We start from the raw sequence: 25,978 nt of genomic DNA on the forward strand, positions 1-25,978 counted from the left end.
TTATATCATCAGTGCTTAAAGGCAGGTTTGGAGATTCCTTGTCTGTTCAATATTGTTGATTCTGCTCTATGGAGGAGGCCTATCACCTCTAAAAGCCCCAGAGAGCCACTGGTTCAGCACAGATAATAAATATGCATGGCAATCAATACATATTTGGTGGTGGGGGACAGAAAAATAGAAAACACAAGAAAAGAGCAGAGGGTCTGGAATGTTCATCTTCATTTATTCTTCCCTATGCGGCACATGTACACAGACACACATCACTGCCTTTACAAGCACGCACACAGTCACAGGTTCTGGTATGGAGACACTATGCATGCACAGCAAGAGAGATGAGGAAAGGAATATGCCCTGATCAGCAAATTATCCATTCCTTTCTTTTCAACTGTCCCTGTGGGAATGTGCAGTGTGTAATGGCAAATGCACTCCTCTTATGATTTGCTGGTTCCTATAGTCATTCCATTGACTCCCACCTGAGACATAGGAACAAACTCCTCAATTTATGCTGAATAAGATTATTTATTAAGCTATTGAAATGCAAACTACACAATTTGGGTTAAAATGTATTACAAGTCTTAAACAAGGATGCTTGCCATATTATCTTCAGTTTCAGCAGTTTCAGGACTGTAACTGGCAAGATTTCAAGCAATTTCCCACAACAGCTATATACAATGTATATTCGATACATATTTAAAATGTCTAACATGGAATGGCAATCCTCTTAAACTATGTATTTTCTTTCTTCATGCCTAATTAATAGTTAGAGAAGGACTGATTTATTTTCTTAGTCACTTATCCCATTAAGGTTTCCAAGGGAGCCTTTTCCAACTGTCATACCTGTTATGGAACGGCTGTGTGCAGACAGGAATAGGACCCAAGGTGCAGACACTCGGAGGCAAAACCTGAACTCAAAACAGCTTTTAATGTTAAACTCAAATATAACATAATTGGAAATATCAAAATAAACTTACACCGGGAGACTGACAGAACACACAGCTAGATAAACAGTAGATCACGACATGGACACAGAGAAACACAGGGCTTAAATACACAGAGGGAGCAATCAGGGAATGGGTAACAGGAGGGAATCACAGCTGGGGCAAATCAAGCCTAACGAGACAAGGGGAAGCGAAACCAGATACATTAACATCAGACAAGGACCTTCAAAATAAAACAGGAAACATGGCACAGACTGAACTAAAGACACAGACTAACACGCGCACACTGCAACAGAGGGAACAGAGACGTGGGACCAGGGCAGACACAGACACTGACTGGACACGGGGATAGAGCAAACAGGGGAGACAGCAACTAAGGATTACACAGAGACAAACCATAAGACATAACTCTAACGAAGAAACCAAAGAATAGCAAAGATAAATAATACAATAAACTCAAAATCCTGGATCAACGACCCAGGCATCCTAACAATACCACTGTACCCTACAGGTCATCACAGGAATAACATAACTTGCTTTTCCAGAGTGCAGATTAGTAGACTGTATGGTAATAAGATGAATTTATAGCTAAGTTAATGCTGGTATTGTTCAAAAGCATATTCCATAATGGAAGCAATAGGCTCAGAACAGAACATCGTCAGTTCTTTCTCAGGGCTCTGACTGTAAAATATGGAAAAGCAACTGATTCTTTAACTTCGAAATTATTCAGCAAAATAATACAAATATATTTATTCTTCTGCACAAATGTGTGCACAGAGATCTGTGAGCTGTGAAACTGCATTTTGTAGCCATCACTGTGAAATACTGTTGACCCAAAAGGAAACATCTTAGGCTCCTTCATCATTTTTTGGTGCAGACTTGGCTGCATTACAGTTCATCAAATGCCTCAACACATACTCAAAGTACACCCAAATGACCTCCATGTAACATTAACATTTGACAAAACACAGTATAAATGTATGTTGGTGATATTACAACTTATCTTTGTTTAGTAATTGGTGTCACTGGGTGGATATAATATAGCCCAAGGGGTCATTTGACACTGTAATGATAGCAGGTTGTCATAGCAGGTGGATGATTGTCACTCTTTGCTCTCAGTATTTCTTTCATAGTGGAGTAAATGGAACTTCAGACTGTCTCTTCTGAGAATGTTTTTCATGTAGGCAAAAAAAGACAATTGCGTGTGCATTGTTTCATCGAAAAAGTGATGACACAAATGATCAGTAACTTTCACAACCGCATCCATACAAAATCAAAGGCAATGACCTACAGGCCAAAGATCATTGGTAAATGGAAGAAACTGCAATTTCTAAACCCAAAATTGTCACATAAGGTCTGAGCACAAAAAGTACCCTGCTTGTCATTTTTTCAACATTTATGGGGTTTTGCACCATAAAATCATCCCCCACAGGCAGTCAGTTAGGAATTCTACTGTAACATCCCAAGGCATCTGAGGTAGAGGGGAAATAGAGCTATTGTGTGTGCCATCTTGTGCCAGTACACCCTGAAAGGGGACTTTCAAAAAGAACGTGAAAACAGCAAACCTGGAAACTGTCTAAATGTATACAAGATGACCCTCATGAACAAAAGGTTAAATTTATAAAATAATATTATGTGTTCGAGTCTCTTTTTCACACTTTTTTTCTTCTTTCCCATTTTATATTATTCAGTTCTTGCCTCTTTCTTTCAGTTTGCATTTGTCTTTTCCCCTTTCTTTATTTTTCTTGAAGCCCTATTTTCCTCATTTTGGTCTCCTACTATCCACTCATTTTCTCCTTCTCTGGCATCTTAATAAGCCCTAACATGCAGGCCATTATCAAGTACTCCATATAGACCAAACAGGTGCATCATTAATCTAAGCTCTTTCCACAGCAAGCTGGGTGTAATGGTAACTGGATAACACATTGTTTCCTATGTGAGCCAGGGCATCCATATTATCTAGCATCACTCCCTAATAAATTTTACCTGGAGATGTGGCATTTTGTCTCGTTGTGCCAAGGCATTGTGTTACTGGGTGTCCCTAGTGTATGAGAATGAATATAATACAGTGTTCTCTAATTAGCCCTTCCTCTCTCTTGCTAACACCCACACATTCTCTCTGTTTTCTGTCTTCAGGTTTTTATATGCTTATACATGTATAACACATTTGTTAAGATGTGGAAAACGTGCATTTTTGCAAAATGATACATTAAGGAAAACAGGATTCTGTGCAGTCTACAAATATTTATTATTTGGTAAATTAATAAACACAGACAAATAACAAATAATTTCCCAGAATTTTACAAAATATATCCATCATTTTCTGCAAAGCACTTTGAGTCAGCACCTGCTGTTTAAAATGTGCCACTGACATACAAATTATTGGACTTAATACTACAGAAAATTATATGACTTAAGTGGTGTTATTAATTTTGTACTGTCCAAAATAAAACTTTAGTTATCAGATGCATCTGGCAAACTGTCACCAAATGCCTTCTCATGATGCCATGACACTGTATTAAGATTATTTACAACACATTTAATAAAACAGTAACAACTGCAAGAACAATTGTTTATATTTGAACAAGATCTACTTTCATCATCTGTTGACCTGAAGTATATTGTAGAGTGCTGTTAAGGCAAATTCAACATTTCCTTTAAGGATTTCATTTTAAAAGCCCCATAGCTCTTAATTTGACAGAAAACCTAGATAGTCTTACACTTTGGGACAAGCTGACACTGCATAACACTGTCTCAAAAAGTGTTGGAGAATTTGGACTCTTCAACAGAAAGCTGCAGAAGACTCCTCTGGCATAGCTGGAGATTCAGCTCTTGCAACAAACAAAAATCAGTTTAGTTTAATAAGGAAGTTAATGCCTGGAGGTGTTTGCCCACTAAATTTTGGGAGTCTGGCACGGCACAGAATGCCCAGTGTGATTTTATCCAAAATACATTTGATATGGTATTTAAAAAAATTGCAACAGAATTAAACAGACTTAAATTCATAATATGTACTGAAAACACATACACAGTGGAATCACAGTAAAACAGTTGTGCTCTGTCAAAAAATGTATCTTACAAAAAACAAAACTCAATCTATTTATGAGCAGAGTGTTACTAATGTGTTAAACACTTTCCATGAATCATCTGTGTTTTGGTCAGGTAGGTATGTAGAAAGCCACTGGCTCTAGCCTTTGCTGGTTGTTGAATACTGAACCTCTGATCCATGTCAGTGATACTAAATATAAAGTGTGAAATCTTCTGTTTTTATGTAGTAAAAGCACAGCAGAATTTCTGAGAGTATCTACTTTGGGTAACTTGTATCTTCAGTCTTTACCTCGTTAGAGTTGTTAATTTGTCCCACAAAATATTCTAACCGACCCTGTCATCTAACAGTATCATACCAGTGAATTGGGAATAATGATAATGATAGTAGAAATCTGAATTCTAAAGGCTCATGTTGAGTTTTCTTTACATTTTCTATCACTTATCTGCCTTCTATAAATAAACTTATCTAAATTTCCACCATGCTCACATTAAAGAACATTGCTGTATTTAAAAGCAAAAGGCACCCTATGCTTTTATTTATATGGGGTTTAATAAAACATTGGATGTATCCATGAGAGATCCAAGATGGCGTTGCTGTTTATTAATCTCTGTCAGATACACAGTTTTCTGAAGAAGTTTTTTCAACTGAGAATGAGGAAAACAATTAGCCATTTATCAAAGTTGCTGTATATGTACTACTGATTGACTGATGGTGAGACATAACTGTTCCCCTAGCAAAGTACACACGAGAAAAAGGTTCTATGGTATTTCCATGGCGCGCACACACACACACACACACACACACACACACCTATACGGGTTTCTATGTATTGCAAGGACACTTTTTCCAAACCAGCCCAGGTGGTGGACTATGGGGACACCACTTTCCGCTTGCCCCTGAGAGATGCTGAATACGTCAAAAAATCTGTTTTGAGCCACAGAGCACAGATCTCACTTCAAAGTTCCTATACACGCAACACAACTAGAGATATAAGAACCTGTTTTTTTGCAACCTTATCAGGACATAGATAATTAGGTGAGAAGCCCCGCCTATGAAAATATTAGACATTTTAACACCCAACAGGATTTGTAAGGACACTGGCTATACAACACACATACCTGTCACCAAAGTATATTATAGGGCCAAAAATGAATAAGTGGGACATGGCTAAACTCAAACACTACTACTGCATATTAAAATTAATAGTTAACAAAACGTGGTCTTATGACAAAAATCGAACATCACAAAACACAAAGACCTGAATTTGAGAACTAGCTCAATGCAATTTGCAAAGACAAACCTTATTCTTAGATTTGTATTGGAGCCATCACATATTTATAATGTGAATTCCCTATAGTCTTTATGAAATGTCTAATGCTCAAGTCAAAGCAATACAGGGATAAGAGTTCCAAAGGTAACTTTTCAACCATGAATTTACAGGTCTTCTCTGTTAAAGGCTAGCAATTAAAGGTTAGATTTCCTAGTTGGTATATTATGCATTTACATTAAGCACATATCTTCCTTAATTTGAGTTATACAACTGCTGATGAGAATTTGCTTTTAGGAACTTTTCCCCTCAGTATAAGAAAGCCTCACTGAAAGACAAATATTCAGTTCCAAAAGAAAAGGTTCCAGGGTTGTGTATCTTCAGAGTTCTTGAATTGGTAATAAGATACATGCTCAAGCACAGAAAAGGTGCTTTTCACATATCATGTTCCCTTTAAGTACGGTCTTTAGAGACAAAAAAAAATTATATATATATATATATATATAAATAATAGCCAATCTGATGGTGAATACTCAAGTTTATTTCAACAAGAACACGTGCTTTTTGCAAACATGACATATATGTCAAACATCTGTGTATATATTTTTGTAACTTGATTAATCGTTTAGCGGCTGTTCCTTTTTTTTAGAGTTATGCCGCGGTTCCTGACGAAGTCTCTCACATTTTGAACAGAGCGACTGTCTAATACAGGACGTTCAGCATTTTTACACTGTTTGATTTCTGTCACAGTGGCTAGTTTCCCATTTGCAATGTGCCCACGGAAATGTCTCATGACTGCTGCAATCTCTTTGGGAGACCATGGACATTTTTGTCTCCTTCGAGGATTTTCCCCTTCTGCGCCATTTCCAGGGAATGCTACAAGGGGGAGAGAAAATAAGATCAGCTTACTTTTGATTTGTTAATTATTAAGTTATTATAAAGTTACTCTTCAAGAACAATATGGATGTAAACATCAAATCCATTTCATGGTACACATATCAAAAAGAAGTCCAGGCATTAACCACAGCATTTTTTCACTTGGTTTAAATAGCTGTGGGGCTTTAGATTTACACGGGGGTTTGGCTTTTTGCCATGTTAGATAAATACAGTGTCTTAAAAGCTATATTCTGATTAGAAGATCTAGCTCGTTCTTTCCCGCAAAAACATTAACTCAAAGAAAACTATTAAAGATAGAACTTCTAACTATGTGAATGCCACGGGACACCCAATTACAAAGTGACATTAGTTCCCATCCAGTTTCATCATGTCCTCCTTTATTGTCCTCTACTTCCAATCATGCAGAATCCAGGTTCAACCCATTACTTCAGCTTTGTCCTCTGATCTTTTCACTTAGTTTGTCAAGCAAATTATTCCTCATTTCCACCACTCTTATTCTCATGTGATTTTGTACTGTAACAGTAGCCCAGTTCAGACCTGGCATTATGACAAGTTCTGGGTGATCAGATACAACCAGCATTAATGAAAACTCTAAAGATATCCAGGATACTTTGAGGACTCATTCAAGATCCAGTGATGTAAGGCACACATTTGTTTCCATTCCTCTGAAAGTCAAAACAATCTGTTCCGAAGACAATGTAGGACAGTCTACTCTGATGTCATACTCAGCAAAACAAGATGACTCACATGAAACCTCTTTCTCATTTGATAAAAACCGTGAAACATGGGAGATTAAAAAACATTTGAGTCAGAAATAACTCGTGCAAAAAAATATTAGTTTAAAGATGTACACATTTACAGAATCACCAACACTGACAATAAACTCTCATATTGTCTCTTAAAATAAAAATAAAAAGATTTCAATCAAAAGGTGATCTAACATGCCAATGTAGTTTTCATATATGGTTTAAAAAGCAAGATAAGCAGTTTCCCATCTTTGTTTTCGAATAGTTATGAACATTTGAACTGTTAATCAGGCTTTTGAAGATGATTAATGGTAAGTATTAATATGCAATATTAGTATTTAAGCTGAGTTTACTGGAGCTTTAAGTGAGCCAACTTTCAAGTCGATGTGTACTGTAAACCTATGCAGACAGATCAGTATTTAAGGCTTTACTCTCACCATCCACTGGAGCACAACTTGGGCGTCATCAAGATATTACAAAATAGAGCAAAGACACAGCGGCCAGGGAAGCACAAGAACATGACATCAAGAAGGCCCCGAGTAAATGAGGTTATCCCAGCTGGACTTTTGTCAAACCTGGGAAGGCACCTAAAGAACGCTCCAGCCAATCCAGGAGCGAAGAAGGACAAGAACAGCTGATACGGATTTTCTTAAAAGATAACGTCTCTGTGGCTTTCAAATCCCAAAACTGAAATAAGAACCAAAATAAGAAAAGTATTCTAATGTTGAACCTGAGAAGAAAATTCCTCATGCCAACTTTAAGGTCATACTGGATATTAGTCATGAACTATGCAATGTTTGTAAAATTCTGGCATGTCATATTGACCAAACTTTCATATCAGATCTTGTCAAACACTGTTACAGAGATAACCATTTGCTAGTCTGTTGTTCAAAGAATCTGTTCAAAGGTGTCTTGATATTTTAAAATATTTTATTCTTGTGGTACCTCATGATGTGCCTTCTCCAGCCGAGTCCACATCTGTAAATAGAAAAGTAAAACAAAAATATCACAAACAACATGAGTGGCTTGGTAATCATGGAAGAGCCATCAATATGCAGGGTGGTGGATAGTTATACCGTTTGAGGTGTTTGGAGGTTCCTCTACAGGTGGCATAGTACTCCTCCCTATAGTACAAGGAGTATTTTAGCTCAATATAGCAGTCACATTTTCTGTTCCTGTTTAGACTTTCCTTTAACACGAAAATAATTTTCACTAACAAGGAGAGAGGCACCCATAAATACAAGTAATCCTCAGGTCCATAGCTCAGTCCTAAAATGACTGAAGAAGTTTAAAGTTACATTGACCATTTCTTCAGCTGGCATATCAGTGAATTGTCATGATATATCTGCAGTACCAGTTAAAACTTTGGACACACCTGTTTATTCATTCTGAATTTGAATAAGCATTGTGTCTTTTCAAAGTAATCTTAACTGCATTTCCCAAAACTAGAAAGCATTTTACTAGAAATAAAACATAAAAGCCATCTACAAAGATGAAAGACATCAAAAATCCCGTCAAACACTGTTACAGAGATAACCATTTGCTAGTCTGTTGTTCAAAGATGTCTTGATATTTTAAAATATTTTATTCTTGTGGTACCTTGTGATGTGCCTTCTCCAGCCGAGTCCACATCTATAAATAGATAAGTAAAACAAAAATATCACAAACAACACGAGTGGCTTGGTAATTATGGAAGAGCCATCAATATGTAGGGTGATGGATAGTTATACCGTTTGAGGTGTTTGGAGGTTCCTCTACAGGTGGCATAGTACTCCTCCCTGTAGTACAATGAGTATTTTAGCTTAATATAGCAGTCACATTTTCTGTTCCTGTTTAGACTTTCCTTTAACACGACAATGATTTTCACTAACAAGGAGAGAGGCACCCATAAATACAAGTAATCCTCAGGTCCATAGCTCAGTCCTAAAATGACTGAGGAAGTTTAAAGTTACATTGACCATTTGTTCAGCTGGCATATCAGTGAATTGTCATGATATATCTGCAGTACCAGTTAAAACTTTGGACACACCTATTTTACTAGAAATAAAACATAAAAGCCATCCACACAGATGAAAGACATCAAAAAGCTTGTCAAACACTGTTACAGAGATAACCATTTGCTAGTCTGTTGTTCAAATAATCTGTTCAAAGGTGTCTTGATATTTTAAAATATTTTATTCTTGTGGTACCTCGTGATGTGCCTTCTCCAGCCGAGTCCACATCTGTAAATAGAAAAGTAAAACAAAAATATCACAAACAATATGAGTGGCTTGGTAATCATGGAAGAGCCATCAATATGTAGGGTGATGGATAGTTATACCGTTTGAGGTGTTTGAAGGTTCCTCTACAGGTGGCATAGTACTCCTCCCTATAGTACAAGGAGTATTTTAGCTCAATATAGCAGTCACATTTTCTGTTCCTGTTTAGACTTTCCTTTAACAAGACAATGATTTTCACTAACAAGGAGAGAGGCATCCATAAATACAAGTAATCCTCAGGTCCATAGCTCAGTCCTAAAATGACTGAGGTCGCCAGTCTCCCACAGGACTAACACAGAGAAAAACAACTATATGCAATCACATTCACATCAATGGGCAATTTAGAGTGACCAATTAACCTAACCCCAGTTTCTTTGGACTGTGCGAGGAAGCTGAAGTATGCCGAGAGAACCCACGCAAACATGGAGAAAACAACTCCATGTTTGCGGACCCTGGACCGATGAACTCAGGACCGTCTTGCTGTGAGGCAACAGTGCTAACCACTATGCTAACGTCCCGCCTTATCGACTGGGCAGCCAAGTCCAATAAGTGCACTTGCTGGGGTTAGGATAAGCGGAAGAGATGTTCTCGGCATACCTTGTAAAAATGTAAACACAATACTCCAACAGTCCAGTTATAAGACAATCATCATCAGTGGGCACACTGTAGGAAGTGGGTAATACTGTCAGAGGTCCCTGGAGGTACCTCAACAAATTGCCTAGTTCCCTTTTCTGTAGTTGAATAGTGTAGCTCAATATTAATGCTCTGTTGCGTTGTGGTTGATTCATTTACACACATCTCTGGCTAGATATCTGTAGCATCACAACACAAAACTATCAATGTAAGTACTATTACATTTTTTGTACTGATCTGGTTAGACCTTTCTTTAGTGACATTATTTGACAGACATCAATCTTTATGACTATGTCAAGAATAGCTTAAGCAGTGTATTAACCTCAGCCCAAAACAAATTAAGACATTTTCAATACTTAAGACTTACAGTGCACATATAATCCTTACTACTACCTTTTAAATAACTGTGTATACCTGAAACATCTCACAATATTGCATTCAACTGAATACTACATAAATATGAGTTGTTTGTTGGTGCATTTACCCATTTTTGTTTGTGCTGGTGGGTATTCTTTGTCAGCCTCGCCGTCTTCACTCTCACCAGAGTCTGTCAAGTCTAGGTTATCTGACAAAAAAATATGTTAAGCAGCATCTTGATGCATTCTCAATCATCCAGGTAAGTAAATCTCCAAGAGTTGATTCTGTTCATCTGGACATAGCGTTTTGTGGGAAAAACGTTTCGTCACTCATCCAAGTGACTTCTTCAGTCTCAGCTTACTGCAGGTTTCCCCAATCTTATAAACAGTACATTTGCATAATGACTGAAACCAGCCCACTGAAGGAACAATGGGCTGGGAGGTCAGTTCCTTAATCTTAATTATGCAAATTCTCATGACCATTGATCAACAACCACTGACCAAAACCCACTGATCAAAGACCACTGATCAATAGCCATGAGTACCATACACAGAGAGTTGGGGAATGGCTGCAATCACAGCACTGTAAGATGGCCTTAGGCCCCCTCCTTGATTATGAATCGAGGCATTCTGAATGCATCAAGACATTTTAACCCACTTTGGCAAGGACGGCCTGAAGCTTGTACGTCAGTATGAGCAAACAGCACGTAAGATGGTGGATTACAGGAACCACCTAAGATTCAGCCTCAGATGCAGACAAAACCGGATTACTCCTAAAAGTCTGCAAATGAGCTCTTCGTTAAAGGCTTCCGGGCAACAAAAATCCTCCAGAAGGCACAGCATCAGTTGCTTAATGAACGAGGCAAACAAATTTTACCATGGACATGCTAAAATCTCAAGAGGAGCGGATCCAACAGAGACTGACAATGCTTCTAGATGAGAATACTCTTAAAAAGGTGTTTGACTTTACTGAGAAGGCTCGTCTAGCACAGCACAAGAAGTCTAAGACCAGGCAACAAAGGAAGTTTGACTTACTTGTTGTACATCGGAAACCACGGCAAAATACGGAGAGTGTCCTCAGTGACCAGAAGAGACAAGGATGCGACACAGAGGATGTGGACAAGTGGGTGAAGAATTTGTCTGACAGACAGCTCACCGAAACAGAGAAAAACATCCTTGCTCAAGGGCTGAATTTTGCTGCAAATCACAGTTTGGCCATAACAAACACCTTGTTCGAACATAAGAGTGTCCACAAATCCCGCTAGTGGAGCTGATCACAGCCACAGAAACAGCAATTCGTAACAACAATATTGCAGAAATGGAAGCATAGCAACTACAGACGAAAGTTTTGGCTGTCTCAGCAATGCAAAGCCCCCAGCATCCAAAATCACCATGGAGAGGAAGGTGCTCCACCTGGAGACTCTGTTGTCCTGCTGGGAGACTTCAATGCTCACGTGGGTAACGACAGCAAGACTTGGAGGGGCGTGATTGGGAGGAACGGCCTCCCTGATCTGAACCCGAGCGGTGTTTTGTTATTGGACTTCTGTGCAAATCACAGTTTGGCCATAACAAACACCTTGTTCGAACATAAGAGTGTCCACAAGTGCACGTGGCACCAGGACGCTCTAGGCCGCAGATCGATGATTGATTTTGTAATCGTATCACCAGACCTGCGAACATATGTTCTGGACACTCAGGTAAAGAGAGGGGCTGAGCTGTCAACTGATCACCACCTGGTGGTGAGTTGGATCAGGTGGCAGGAGAGGACGCTGGACAGAACCGGTGCACCTAAACGCTAGGGGTGCAACGATACTCGTATCGATATTGAACCGTTTGATACAGTGCTTTCGGTTCGGTACGCATATGTATCGAACAATACAACATTTTTAATTTATTTTATCAACTTCCCTTCTGACGATGCTGTCTGTGTTGAGCGCTCAGTGGATCTGCGCTCGACAGTGCAGCCTAGGCGGAGTAGTCGAACGCAGATTCACTGAGCGCAGGGCAAGCTAGCGAGACAGAAGCTAAGCTCGTTGCAACATGGCAAATTGAACCTCCCCCACCCTCATTCAGATCTGGCGTTTGGAACTATTTTGGTTTTCATGTGAAGTATGACCCTGAAGGTAAGCGCGTCATGGATTAAAGTAAAACAGTATGTTGGATGTGCCAGCAATGCTCAATTACATGGGTGGGAACTAGTGTGTTAGCGCAGTTAGCTCGTTGTGTTGGCCGTCCAGCCCCACGCACAAGGCAATCCGCAGTAGCTCGTTAACGGAGGTGTTGTGTCGTTAACCTCATTTCAGATTAACGCTGACAGCACTAGTGGGAACACAACGAATATGACTGCACATTTACTCCGACATCATCCTAGTGAAAAGACAAGTGGAAGCAGACAAAAACAACAAGCACGCATGCTACAAACTTTACCCGAGTCATTTAGACAGCCGTTAGCACATGATTCTCCTTATGGGGACCTGATATATTTAATATGGTGCTGAGAATATAGCCCAGAAGAAGCGTATAGTATAGCTTTTATTTTGGAAAGAGCCATTTCTCTGTAATAAACTCTCTTTTCCAAAGATGAGTGATTCCTCAATCAGACACAGGGCTCGCAAAATATATGTCAATGCTTTTGCATTCTTTCGGAAATGTAGCTGGGTAATTATATCATTGGCATCGGTGAGCCACTGTCAATATGTGACATATTGAAATTGCGTTTGAATTTGCGCTTGTTTTTTGCTTTCACTTTGCAATCGTGCGAACTGCGTATAGAGAGCGACAGTACTGATTGGTGAGTGATGATAATTTGCGCACCAATTCCTCTGACATCTTATCAATCGTTAGCTTACTATGCAAACATGACAAGTGAAATCTCCCGCAGCAAGCTTAAACATGTGAGAGGTTGATCGCGCAGAGAATCGCTGAGCGTTATGTGAGTGCATGTGTAAAAGCAGCAGGATATATATTTTAGTTCTGCTGAGCCAAATAAGACAGGTCAGCGTGAAGAAGTGACAGCCAAACAAAGCTTACCACAAAACGGAAAAGTTATGACAAATCAGACTATAAGGCAAAAAGAAAGTGCAGCTTTATGGTTTCATGGACAAAAGAATTTCTGTGGCTGCAATATGACGAGCTAAATAACCAGGGCTGCACATAAGTGGTCCGCAGGTGCGCATTCGCTGTCAAAATAAAAAACGCGCACAAGATAAGAAGTTGCAACGCGTGTTTGCGTACATAGGATTTTTTGGAGGAGGACAGACATTTGTTTAGAACTCTTAAAGATGTTGAAGAAGCAAAATCCTTTAAGCAATTACTTTGGTGTTCCTTCACCTCCAAAGAAATGGAGTCTGAACCACAAAAGAAGCGCGTATTCTCAGAAAAGTGGTTGCAGGAGGTGAGCTGGCTTCAAACAAATGATGAACGCACAGAGATGTGGTGCAGAATGTGCCGTGAAAATTTAATAAATGACAAATTAATAAAAAGGCATGAACATTTTTTTTGTATCGAAAAAATATCGAACCGTGACACCAAAGTATCGAACTGAACCGAACCGTGAATTTTGTGTATCGTTGCACCCCTACTAAACGCGTAGTGAGGGTGTGCTGGGAACGTCTAGCAGAGGCCCCAGTCCGCAAGATCTTCAACGCACACCTCCGGCAGAGCTTCAACAGCATTCCGAGGGAGACTGGGGACATTGAGTCCGAATGGACCATGATCAGCGTCTCCATTGCCGAAGCTGCTGCATTGAGCTGCAGCCGCAAGGTGGTTGGTGCCTGCCGTGGTGGTAATCACCTAACCAAATGGTGCACACCAGAGGTGAAAGGAGCCACCAGGCTGAAGAAGGAGTCCTATCAGGCTTGGTTAGCCTGTGGGACTCCGGAGGCAGTCGACAGGTATCGACAGGCCAAGCGGAATGCGGCTCGGGCAGTGGCTGAAGCAAAAACTCGGGTGTGGGAGGAGTTCGGGGAGGCCATGGAAAAAGACTTTCGGACTGCCTCGAAGAGATTCTGGCAAATCGTCAGGCGTCTCAGGAGGGGAATGCGGTGCTCTACCTGCGCTGTGTATAGTGCTGGCAGAGCGCTGCTGACGTCGACTGAGAAAATTGTCAGGCGGTGGAAGGAATACTTCGAGGACATCCTTAATCCCACTGACACGTCTTCCGAGGAGGAAACAGAGTCTGGGGATGAGGGGAATGACCTACCAATTTCCGGCGGCGAGGTCACTGAGGCAGTTAAACAACTCCTTGGTGGCAGAGCCCCTGGTGTTGATGTGGTCCGCCCCGAGTTCCTGAAGGCTCTGGACGTTGTAGGGCTGTCCTGGTTGACACGCCTCTACAATGTTGCGTGGAGATCAGGGGCAGTACCCCTGGACTGGCAGACCGGGGTGGTGGTCCCCATCTTTAAGAAGGGAGACCGGAGGGTGTGTTCCAACTACAGGGGGCTCACACTCCTCAGCCTCCCTAGGAAAGTCTATGCCAGGGTGCTGGAAAGGAGAGTTCGTCTGCTAGTCGAACCTCGGACACAGGAGGAACAATGCGGTTTTCGTCCTGGTCGCAGAACACTGGACCAGCTCTTTATCCTCTCAAGGATACTTGAGGGTGCATGGGAGTTTGCCCAACCAGTCTACATGTGTTTTGTGGACTTGGAGAAGGCATTCGACCGTGTCCCTCAGGGTGTCCTGTGGGAGGTGTTGCGGGAGTATGGTGTATCAGGCCGATTATTACGGGCCATTCGATCCCTATACAACCGTTGCCAGAGCTTGGTTCGCGTTGCCGGCAGTAAGTCGGACTCGTTCCCGGTGGGTGATGGGCTCCGCCAGGGCTGCCCTTTGTCACCGGTTTTGTTCATAATTCTTATGGACAGGATTTCTAGGCGCAGCCAAGAAGTGGAGGGCTTTCACTTTGGTGGCCTCAGAATCTCAAGTCTGCTTTTTGCGGATGATGTGGTTCTGTTGGCTTCATCGGGTGAGGGCCTCCAGCTCGCAATGGAACGGTTCGCAGCCGAGGGTGAAGCAGCGGGAATGAGGATCAGCACCTCCAAATCTGAGGCCATGGTTCTCAGCCGGAAAAGGGTGGAGTGCCCACTCCGGGTCGGGGATGAGTTCCTGCCCCAAGTGGAGGAGTTCAAGTATCTCGGGGTCTTGTTCACGAGTGATGGGAGAAGGGAGCCGGAGATTGACAGACGGATTGGGGCTGCGGCTGCAGTGATGCGGACGCTTCACCGGTCCGTCGTGGTGAAGAGGGTGACCGAAAGAACGAGATTGCGGACACAAGCAGCAGAAATGAGCTTCCTCCGAAGGGTGGCTGGCCTCTCCCTCAGATATAGGGTGAGAAGTTCGGCCATCCGGGAGGGGCTCAGAGTAGAGCCGCTGCTGCTCCACATTGAAAGGAGCCAGCTGAGGTGGTACGGGCATCTGACAAGGATGCCTCCTGGGCGCCTCCTGGGCGAGGTGTTCCGGGCATGTCCCACCGGGAGGAGGCCCCGGGGCAGGCCAGGACACGCTGGAGAGATTATATCTCTCGGCTGGCCTGGGGACGCCTTGGTGTTCCCCCGGATAAGCTGGAGGAGGTGGCTGGGGAGAGGGAGGTCTGGGCCTCTGCTTAGGCTGCTGCCCCTGCGACCCGGCCTCGGATAAAGCGGATGAAGATGGATGGATGGACGGGTGAGAGATGTCATTACGGAGGCAGATGAAACCATGGTCTTGTACGACGTTACATCTCTCTTCACTTGCATCCCAGTCACGGAAGCATTGAAGGTAGTCCGTAAGAGATTATGACACCAACCTCAGCAACAGGACCACTCTCAGCATCGACCAAGTGTGTTTGCTTTTGGAACTGTGTCTTCATTCCACCTACTTCACATACAAGGGTCAGTTCTACAGGCAGAAACATGGGTGTGCCATGGGCTCCCCAGTTTCACCCATCGTGGCCAATTTGTACATGGAAGAAGTGGAAAAGAGGGCTTTGCTATCCTACCCTGGAACACCACCAATCCATTGGTTCAGGTATGTGGATGACACCTGGGTGAAAATCAAATCTCAGGACGTACCACAATTCACGGATCACATGAACTCTGTGGACCGACACATGAAATTCACCAGGGAGGCTATGAAAAGTGGCAGGTTAGCTTTCTTAGACTGAGATTTCCATCAGTAATGGGGGACATCTAAAAGCTGACGTGTACCGTAAACCTACACATACGGATCAGTATTTAAGGTTTGACTCTCATCATCCACTGGAGCACAAACTGGGTGTCATTAGGAGCGAACACCATCCCCACTGACACAGCGGCCAAGGAGGCAGAAGAACATCACATCAGGAAGGCCCTGAGTAAATGTGGTTATCCCAGCTGGACTTTTGTCAAAGCTGGAAAGGCACCTAAAGAAAGCTCCAGCCGATCCAGGAGAGAAGGACAACTGCTGCCCAAGCGAAAACCTGTAGTGATCCCGTATGTGTCAGGAGTATCGGAGCAGTTGAGACGCATTTTATCTAAACACTGGGTCTCTGTGGCTTTCAAACCCCAAAACACTGTGCCAAAAACTAGTCCACCCCAAGGATCGGGTCCCCCGACACAAACTGAGTAAAATAGTGTACGCTGTTAAGTGCCAGGAGGATTGCCAGGATTTATACATCGGGGAAACCAAACAACCTCTGGCGAAGCGCATGGCACAACACAGAAGAGCTCTCTGTGAATGGTATTCATGGCCATTGATCAGTGGTCTTTGATCAGTGGGTTTTGGTCAGTGGTTGCTGATCAATGGTCGTGAGAATTTGCATAATTAAGATTAAGGACTGACCTCCAAGCCCATTGTTCCTTCAGTGGGCTGGTTTCAGTCATTATGCAAATGTACTGTTTATAAGATTGAAACCTGCAGTCAGCTGAGACTGAAGAAGTCACTTGGATGAGTGACGAAACATTTCTCCCACAAAACACTATGTCCAGATGAACAGAATCAACTTCAGCTATGTCCAGATGAACAGAATCAACTTCAGCTATGTCCAGATGAACAGAATCAACTTTTTGGAGATGTTAAACAGCAGGTACAAACATTCCTTGTTTCTCTTAACAGCTTTAATGTAAAAGTAAGGTTATTAAATATATTGTGTTAAGAACACTCAAAAGCTTAAAAACTAGACACCTTAAAATACTATCTACTTAGAAATACCTTCAATTTCAATCTCTTCCAATGTTTTGCCTTGGAGATTTCCAAGGGTCCCTTTCTCCATGGCAAGTAGTAGTTTTGATATTTTTGCCAGCTGGGTTGTAGCCTCTGGAAGTCTGTAAAATTCTCTGTGGACACGGATATCATGGCCTAGAAAGTCAGCAACTTGGTCAAGCTCGTGATTTTTTAGGTTCAAGACGTGTGACAAAGTTGCAACATGCTTGCGTAGCTGTGTTGACCTAAGGAGTTCAGGACTTTGTGCACCACAGTCATTTGCATAAATCCTGAGACAGTCCTGTCCTCTGTAAGGAGTCAAACAGTTGGATCTTGCAAAGAGGAAGGGGTTTTCTTCCGGGACTCCACACTCTAGTCTTCTGCTTATGAGCTGCGTTAGGGCTTCAACCATGTCTGGTGATAACAGTACAGCAACCTGCTCATCAACTTCAAAGGAGGACGATGCCATGGGCACAGCGGCTTGAGAACGGTCAGGGTGCTCTGAAACCTTGTGCAAGCAAACACAAAAGTACATTAACATCCATTCAACACAGATACGTTGAGACTATACAATACAGTTATGAAGGTACACTGGTTATTGACATAAATGAGGTAAATGTAATGAAGTAATATTGAGTGAAAATTAATTCTCCAGTGTGAACCAACATGACACTCGGCAGTATCCACACACAGTCCTCATAATGTAGGCATCTTACATTAACCAACACTATAGGACTTGTGTCTAACACCCTCACTATCAACATCCAAACAACTCGGCTGTGTTCTTGTTACAATAATAACAACACCAGAAAATTACTCACCTGCTCATCAACTTCAAAGGAGGACGATGCCATGGGCACAGCAGCTTGAGGACGGTCAGGGTGCTCTGAAACCTTGTGCAAGCAAACACAAAAGTACATTAACATCCATTCAACACAGATACGTTGAGACTATACAATACAGTTATGAAGGTACACTGGTTATTGACATAAATGAGGTAAATGTAATGAAGTAATATTGAGTGAAAATTAATTCTCCAGTGTGAACCAACATGACACTCGGCAGTATCCACACACAGTCCTCATAATGTAGGCATCTTACATTAACCAACACTATAGGACTTGTGTCTAACACCCTCACTATCAACATCCAAACAACTCGGCTGTGTTCTTGTTACAATAATAACAACACCAGAAAATTAGTCACCTGCTCATCAACTTCAAAGGAGGACGATGCCATGGGCACAGCAGCTTGAGGACGGTCAGGGTGCTCTGAAACCTTGTGCAAGCAAACACAAAAGTACATTAACATCCATTCAACACAGATACGTTGAGACTATACAATACAGTTATGAAGGTACACTGGTTATTGACATAAATGAGGTAAATGTAATGAAGTAATATTGAGTGAAAATTAATTCTCCAGTGTGAACCAACATGACTCTCGGCAGTATCCACACACAGTCCTCATAATAATGTACCTGAAAGCTTCATACACTGCAGGGTCTCTGTTACACAAAGACTTCAGAGCCCATCTTTCAATAGACTTACGCATCCAAAACACACACAGTCCTCATAATGTAGGTATCTTACATTAACCAACACTATAGGACTTGTGTCTAACACCCTCACTATCAACATCCACACAACTCGGCTGTGTTCTTGTTACAATAATAACAACACCAGAAAATTAGTCACCTGCTCATCAACTTCAAAGGAGGACGATGCCATGGGCACAGCAGCTTGAGGACGGCCAGGGTGCTCTGAAACCTTGTGCAAGCAAACACAAAAGTACATTAACATCCATTCAACACAGATACGTTGAGACTATACAATACAGTTATGAAGGTACACTGGTTATTGACATAAATGAGGTAAATGTAATGAAGTAATATTGAGTGAAAATTAATTCTCCAGTGTGAACCAACATGACTCTCGGCAGTATCCACACACAGTCCTCATAATAATGTACCTGAAAGCTTCATACACTGCAGGGTCTCTGTTACACAAAGACTTCAGAGCCCATCTTTCAATAGACTTACGCATCCAAAACACACACAGTCCTCATAATGTAGGTATCTTACATTAACCAACACTATAGGACTTGTGTCTAACACCCTCACTATCAACATCCACACAACTCGGCTGTGTTCTTGTTACAATAATAACAACACCAGAAAATTAGTCACCTGCTCATCAACTTCAAAGGAGGACGATGCCATGGGCACAGCAGCTTGAGGACGGCCAGGGTGCTCTGAAACCTTGTGCAAGCAAACACAAAAGTACATTAACATCCATTCAACACAGATACGTTGAGACTATACAATACAGTTATGAAGGTACACTGGTTATTGACATAAATGAGGTAAATGTAATGAAGTAATATTGAGTGAAAATTAATTCTCCAGTGTGAACCAACATGACACTCAGCAGTATCCACACACAGTCCTCATAATAATGTACCTGAAAGCTTCATACACTGCAGGGTCTCTGTTACACAAAGACTTCAGAGCCCATCTTTCAATAGACTTACGCATCCAAAACACACACAGTCCTCATAATGTAGGTATCTTACATTAACCAACACTATAGGACTTGTGTCTAACACCCTCACTATCAACATCCACACAACTCGGCTGTATTCTTGTTACAATAATAACAACACCAGAAAATTAGTCACCTGCTCATCAACTTCAAAGGAGGACGATGCCATGGGCACAGTAGCTTGAGGACGGTCAGGGTGCTCTGAAACCTTGTGCAAGCAAACACAAAAGTACATTAACATCCATTCAACACAGATACGTTGAGACTATACAATACAGTTATGAAGGTACACTGGTTATTGACATAAATGAGGTAAATGTAATGAAGTAATATTGAGTGAAAATTAATTCTCCAGTGTGAACCAACATGACTCTCGGCAGTATCCACACACAGTCCTCATAATGTAGGTATCTTACATTAACCAACACTATAGGACTTGTGTCTAACACCCTCACTATCAACATCCAAACAACTCGGCTGTGTTCTTGTTACAATAATAACAACACCAGAAAATTAGTCACCTGCTCATCAACTTCAAAGGAGGACGATGCCATGGGCACAGCAGCTTGAGGACGGTCAGGGTGCTCTGAAACCTTGTGCAAGCAAACACAAAAGTACATTAACATCCATTCAACACAGATACGTTGAGACTATACAATACAGTTATGAAGGTACACTGGTTATTGACATAAATGAGGTAAATGTAATGAAGTAATATTGAGTGAAAATTAATTCTCCAGTGTGAACCAACATGACTCTCGGCAGTATCCACACACAGTCCTCATAATAATGTACCTGAAAGCTTCATACACTGCAGGGTCTCTGTTACACACAGACTTGAGAGCCCATCTTTCAATAGACTTACGCATCCAAAACACACACAGTCCTCATAATGTAGGTATCTTACATTAACCAACACTATAGGACTTGTGTCTAACACCCTCACTATCAACATCCAAACAACTCGGCTGTGTTCTTGTTGCAATAATAACAACACCAGAAAATTAGTCACCTGCTCATCAACTTCAAAGGAGGACGATGCCATGGGCACATCACCTTGAGAACGGTCAGGGTGCTCTGAAACCTTGTGCAAGCAAACACAAAAGTACATTAACATCCATTCAACACAGATATGTTGAGACTATACAATACAGTTATGAAGGTACACTGGTTATTGACATAAATGAGGTAAATGTAATGAAGTAATATTGAGTGAAAATTAATTCTCCAGTGTGAACCAACATGACTCTCGGCAGTATCCACACACAGTCCTCATAATAATGTACCTGAAAGCTTCATACACTGCAGGGTCTCTGTTACACAAAGACTTCAGAGCCCATCTTTCAGTAGACTTACGCATCCAAAACACACACAGTCCTCATAATCTAGGTATCTTACATTAACCAACACTATAGGACTTGTGTCTAACACCCTCACTATCAACATCCACACAACTCGGCTGTGTTCTTGTTGCAATAATAACAACACCAGAAAATTAGTCACCTTCTCATCAACTTCAAAGGAGGACGATGCCATGGGCACAGCAGCTTGAGGACGGCCAGGGTGCTCTGAAACCTTGTGCAAGCAAACACAAAAGTACATTAACATCCATTCAACACAGATATGTTGAGACTATACAATACAGTTATGAAGGTACACTGGTTATTGACATAAATGAGGTAAATGTAATGAAGTAATATTGAGTGAAAATTAATTCTCCAGTGTGAACCAACATGACTCTCGGCAGTATCCACACACAGTCCTCATAATAATGTACCTGAAAGCTTCATACACTGCAGGGTCTCTGTTACACAAAGACTTCAGAGCCCATCTTTCAATAGACTTACGCATCCAAAACACACACAGTCCTCATAATGTAGGTATCTTACATTAACCAACACTATAGGACTTGTGTCTAACACCCTCACTATCAACATCCACACAACTCGGCTGTATTCTTGTTACAATAAAAACAACACCAGAAAATTAGTCACCTGCTCATCAACTTCAAAGGAGGACGATGCCATGGGCACAGTAGCTTGAGGACGGTCAGGGTGCTCTGAAACCTTGTGCAGGCAAACACAAAAGTACATTAACATCCATTCAACACAGATACGTTGAGACTATACAATACAGTTATGAAGGTACACTGGTTATTGACATAAATGAGGTAAATGTAATGAAGTAATATTGAGTGAAAATTAATTCTCCAGTGTGAACCAACATGACTCTCGGCAGTATCCACACACAGTCCTCATAATAATGTACCTGAAAGCTTCATACACTGCAGGGTCTCTGTTACACAAAGACTTCAGAGCCCATCTTTCAATAGACTTACGCATCCAAAACACACACAGTCCTCATAATGTAGGTATCTTACATTAACCAACACTATAGGACTTGTGTCTAACACCCTCACTATCAACATCCACACAACTCGGCTGTGTTCTTGTTGCAATAATAACAACACCAGAAAATTAGTCACCTGCTCATCAACTTCAAAGGAGGACGATGCCATGGGCACATCAGCTTGAGAACGGTCAGGGTGCTCTGAAACCTTGTGCAAGCAAACACAAAAGTATGTTAACATCCATTCAACACAGATAAGTTGAGACTATACAATACTACACTACACTACGGTAAATGTAAATATAATATGTACCTTTACTCTCCATGGCCAGTCAGAGTCACCGTAGTTGTATGTTATTTCTTCCCCCGGCTTGATGTCTTTTATGGCAAATAAACAGAGATGAGGCTTTCCATTTACTGTGATTGTCCTCATTTTGCTGTTTGGGCTCACGTGATCGTCATTCACCAGTCTGCCCAATGAGCCATCCTCTCTGGCTGCATCAATGCTGAGATAACAAAACATGTAAGACACAAAATTACACAAGGTTTATAAAAAGGCTGAACAATTTGATTACATTTTTAATTATATGGATTTGTAACAAGCTAGCAGTTTGTCTTAATGTGGTCGTCACAACTTTTGCAAAAAGTAGGCTGAAAAATGAATTATTTTAATTTACATACCACAATTGTTGTCCATTGTACCTGAATTCAAAAAGAAAAACCTTTAAGGTGTCATGGTACAATCTTGTTCTGTTTTCATATTCCTTCTTGGTTACAACGTCTCCGCGATATTCCAGAAGGAAGTCTCCTTTGTTATAGTTGCACCTACTAAACACTCCTCGACCTTACAAAGAAAATAGAAAATGTCAACATGGGTCTACTACAATGGTTAAACTTATGACTGCGCCAAAAATCCTCAACAAGTATCCTAGTACCTCACCTTTTACTGAATTTATGAATTTCACTTCAAATCCATCTTTGTCCTGCCCCAAAGATGAAAATTTTACTGCTTCATCTTTTGGTTTAATTTTTGCTCTCGGGGGCCTCATTGCAATACACTGTCTCAGAAAAAGAAAAAAAAAAATAGTACAATTTATTTAATATTTCAGGAAAATAGTTGATAATGAAAACTGATCTTTCACAGGAGGTGTCTTTAACCCTCTGGAGTCAATGGTATAATCGGCTGTTTTTGACTACTTTTGATTTAATTGTTTTATCGGCTCATGTTCATTTATCCACCACAATAGGAAATGAGATTGTTGGGTTTTTCTCTGTATCTATGAAGCGCCTTGAGGCGACTTTTGTTGTGATTTGGCGCTATATAAATAAAATTGAATTGAGAGGCAATAATGTATCTATGTTTTGTTTTTTAAGAAAATACCGTTTTTATATTTTCCTGCACTAAACTTGACAACAGTTTTCAGGAAAAAGCGTAAATTGTGTATCATAACTCTGGTTTTACTTGGCCTATCAACACATTTTTAAAAACTGTTATATACGCATGTTGCTGATACACCGTAAATTGGTCATATAATCTGCACTCCAGAGAGTTAAATGTTAGCTACCTCGGTTATCTGAAATGTCTCATTAATAGCGTGTCACCTATATTTCAGCGTTGCTTAAAATCTGGAGACAGTGGGATGGATGAATAAATATTAACATCTCAGTAATTTCAAATGTTACAGTTTAACTAAAAAGGTGTGTGTTAGACTAGGTATTTAACCTTGACTAATTAAATACACAACCCCGTGTCATCAAAAAAGCTAGCTTTAGCATGAGAATTACATTGAAATACAAAACTCAATCAAGGAATATACACCAAAGAAAAATCTCAACAAAACTAAATCTGACCAGTTGCTGGGCTACAAAGCTGGCAAAATTCGAAAGTTTAAAGTTTAAAGTTACCTGTTGGCTTCTCCACACCAGCATCGGTGTCGGTACTCCTCAACTCGAAGCAGTGTTGCCAACTCCTCAGTAAGAAAAATCGCTATTGGCTGTCCTAAAAGTCGCCAGAAGTCGCTAAATGATGTCATCGCCTAATTTGCATAATTGGTCATGCTAATATAATTGTAACCTACGTTGTTGGAGAGACATAAAGTGAGTAAAAAACGTCCTAAATGCATTTAGAGTTTATTTAGAACTACGAATTAAATTTATTTTAGCATTTATTGTTTTTTAATGTCACAATTCCAACCCTGCTCCTTTATCTGGGCTTGGACCGGCAAAAGTGACCTGAAATAGGCACTCTGGTGGAGTTACTTTGTGTGTGTGTGTGTGTTTTAAACCTGATCCACAAAACAGCATAACAGTAAAAGAAGAACTGATTGCCTTACAGTCAGTGCTGGAGCACCGGCTTCGCTCATGCGCGATTCATTTGCAGTTTGGATGCACAGGTGTGAACGTCTCCTGCCCTGATAGCAGCTGGGGGAGGACTATCCTCCACCCGTGAGCGCTTTGGCACGGGCGAGGTGCCCACGGCAGCACCCGCTGCTTGTTGAGAGTAAGAGCTATACACGCTTTCACATCAAAAAGACGTCATAAATAAGTCTCCAATAACACCAGAAAAAGTCGCCAGATTTGTCGCTAGTCGCTTTTTAGAAAAAAAGTCGCTAAGGGGGTCTGAAAACTCGCTAAATATAGCGACAAAGTCGCTAAGTTGGCAACACTGACTCGAAGTCACGAAGTGAGGGGGAGGGGTGAAAAACAGCTCATTGGCTAAAAAGTGGTCAGGTGATGAGAGTTCTGACTTTTTTATGGAATTTCAGTGAAACATTTACAGTGACGAAGGACTGAGTTTTATTGCATTTGTTTGTTTATAGGAAATTCCTCTTTTAAAAAGTATTTAGTTATTTATTTGAGGCAAAGGTACACTACAAGGGAATACATGTTTCCTCACACACCACCAGCCGAGGTCCACCACTGAAGCAATGGTTTTACACTTGCATCTGCATATGTTAAACAAATCTGAGATTCAACCAACAACATAGTGTGACATATTTTAGATCCTTATGTTAAACCAGCATGTATCAAGATGTGGCTTTCTTCGGAAAAATGTATTTAATTATTATATTTTTGTTCTGATCTTTTGTTTGAAGATACAGAAGGTGCATCCTGAAACCAATGAATTTATCACTAGCAATTATGGACAGTTTGAGAAACCAAACATTGTTTTGTTTAGCAGTACAGAATAAATGAGATCATATGATATGACTAAAAAAATCTGAAACTAATAAATCCTATGGAAATTATACAGTGTAAAATTGGCTCTGTTTACAATATAGAACAAGCAGAACAAAACCTTAAAGAAACATGCCATTTTCCTGCATTAGTTATTAGTTATAACAACAAACTTGACAGATTAAATGCAAAACATGTATGTTAGGTTGAATAGATATGATAATTTGATAGTAGTTATTGAGTGAGTAGTTGTTTGGCTGTGTGTTATAGACAGGGGTGCACATAACTGGTACGCAGGTACGAATGCGTGACAAAAATTAGGAATGCGTAGTGACACTTTGCGTACTTGACTGTCTCATTTAATCTTACATGTGTTGCTTGTCACCAGCTAAATGTCCAAAAAAACAACAGACATTAAGCAGCTTCTTTGGTGTGCCACCACTAGCTAAGAAACACCAACCAGAGCCAGAGAAAAGACTTTTTTCAGAAAAGTGGCTCCAAGATGTGCCGTGGCTTGAAGCTAACAATCACATCCACATCTAGCAGACAAATCAGGTGTGTTTTTTAAAGGCTCAAAGAATTTTAACCATCCTTTATTTGACAAACATGA

General features: G+C 40.9%; 2 protein-coding genes across 2 annotated transcripts; both read right to left on the reverse strand.

The window, feature by feature from the left end:
* Positions 1–5,774: 5,774 nt before the first annotated feature.
* Positions 5,775–17,840, reverse strand: LOC148100449 (uncharacterized). Its single transcript, XM_087848022.1, has 7 exons — positions 17,309–17,840; positions 10,273–10,353; positions 9,218–9,265; positions 9,087–9,119; positions 8,628–8,675; positions 8,497–8,529; positions 5,775–6,130 (listed from the first exon to the last, which is right to left on the reverse strand). Exons 1-7 carry the CDS (start codon positions 17,838–17,840, stop codon positions 5,880–5,882), a joined length of 1,026 nt encoding a protein of 341 aa, XP_087704148.1. The 3' UTR covers positions 5,775–5,879.
* Positions 17,841–22,471: 4,631 nt separating this feature from the next.
* Positions 22,472–24,133, reverse strand: LOC148100450 (N-lysine methyltransferase KMT5A-A-like). The gene is made up of 4 exons (XM_087847904.1): positions 24,097–24,133; positions 23,132–23,249; positions 22,873–23,035; positions 22,472–22,697 (listed from the first exon to the last, which is right to left on the reverse strand). Exons 1-4 carry the CDS (start codon positions 24,118–24,120, stop codon positions 22,472–22,474), a joined length of 531 nt encoding a protein of 176 aa, XP_087704030.1. The 5' UTR covers positions 24,121–24,133.
* Positions 24,134–25,978: the final 1,845 nt, after the last annotated feature.

Source organism: Neolamprologus brichardi, chromosome 11 (assembly GCF_056152115.1).
Source record: "Neolamprologus brichardi isolate AB-2024 chromosome 11, ASM5615211v1, whole genome shotgun sequence".
Classification (NCBI taxonomy): domain Eukaryota; kingdom Metazoa; phylum Chordata; class Actinopteri; order Cichliformes; family Cichlidae; genus Neolamprologus; species Neolamprologus brichardi.

Excerpts from the sequence above, each read along its gene's own strand:
- LOC148100449 (XM_087848022.1), bottom strand. The coding sequence starts at position 17,840 with ATGTTAATGTACTTTTGTGTTTGCTTGCACAAGGTTTCAGAGCACCCT. Across the intron at positions 10,354-17,308 it reads GGAAGAGATTGAAATTGAAG|ATAACCTAGACTTGACAGAC; the intron begins GTATTTCTAAGT and ends TTTTTTTGTCAG. Across the intron at positions 8,676-9,086 it reads TGGAGAAGGCACATCACGAG|GGAGGAGTACTATGCCACCT; the intron begins GTACCACAAGAA and ends ATTGTACTACAG.
- LOC148100450 (XM_087847904.1), bottom strand. The coding sequence starts at position 24,120 with ATGCTGGTGTGGAGAAGCCAACAG. Across the intron at positions 23,250-24,096 it reads TGGTGTGGAGAAGCCAACAG|TGTATTGCAATGAGGCCCCC; the intron begins GTAACTTTAAAC and ends TTTCTGAGACAG. Across the intron at positions 22,698-22,872 it reads TACAATGGACAACAATTGTG|CATTGATGCAGCCAGAGAGG; the intron begins GTATGTAAATTA and ends TTGTTATCTCAG.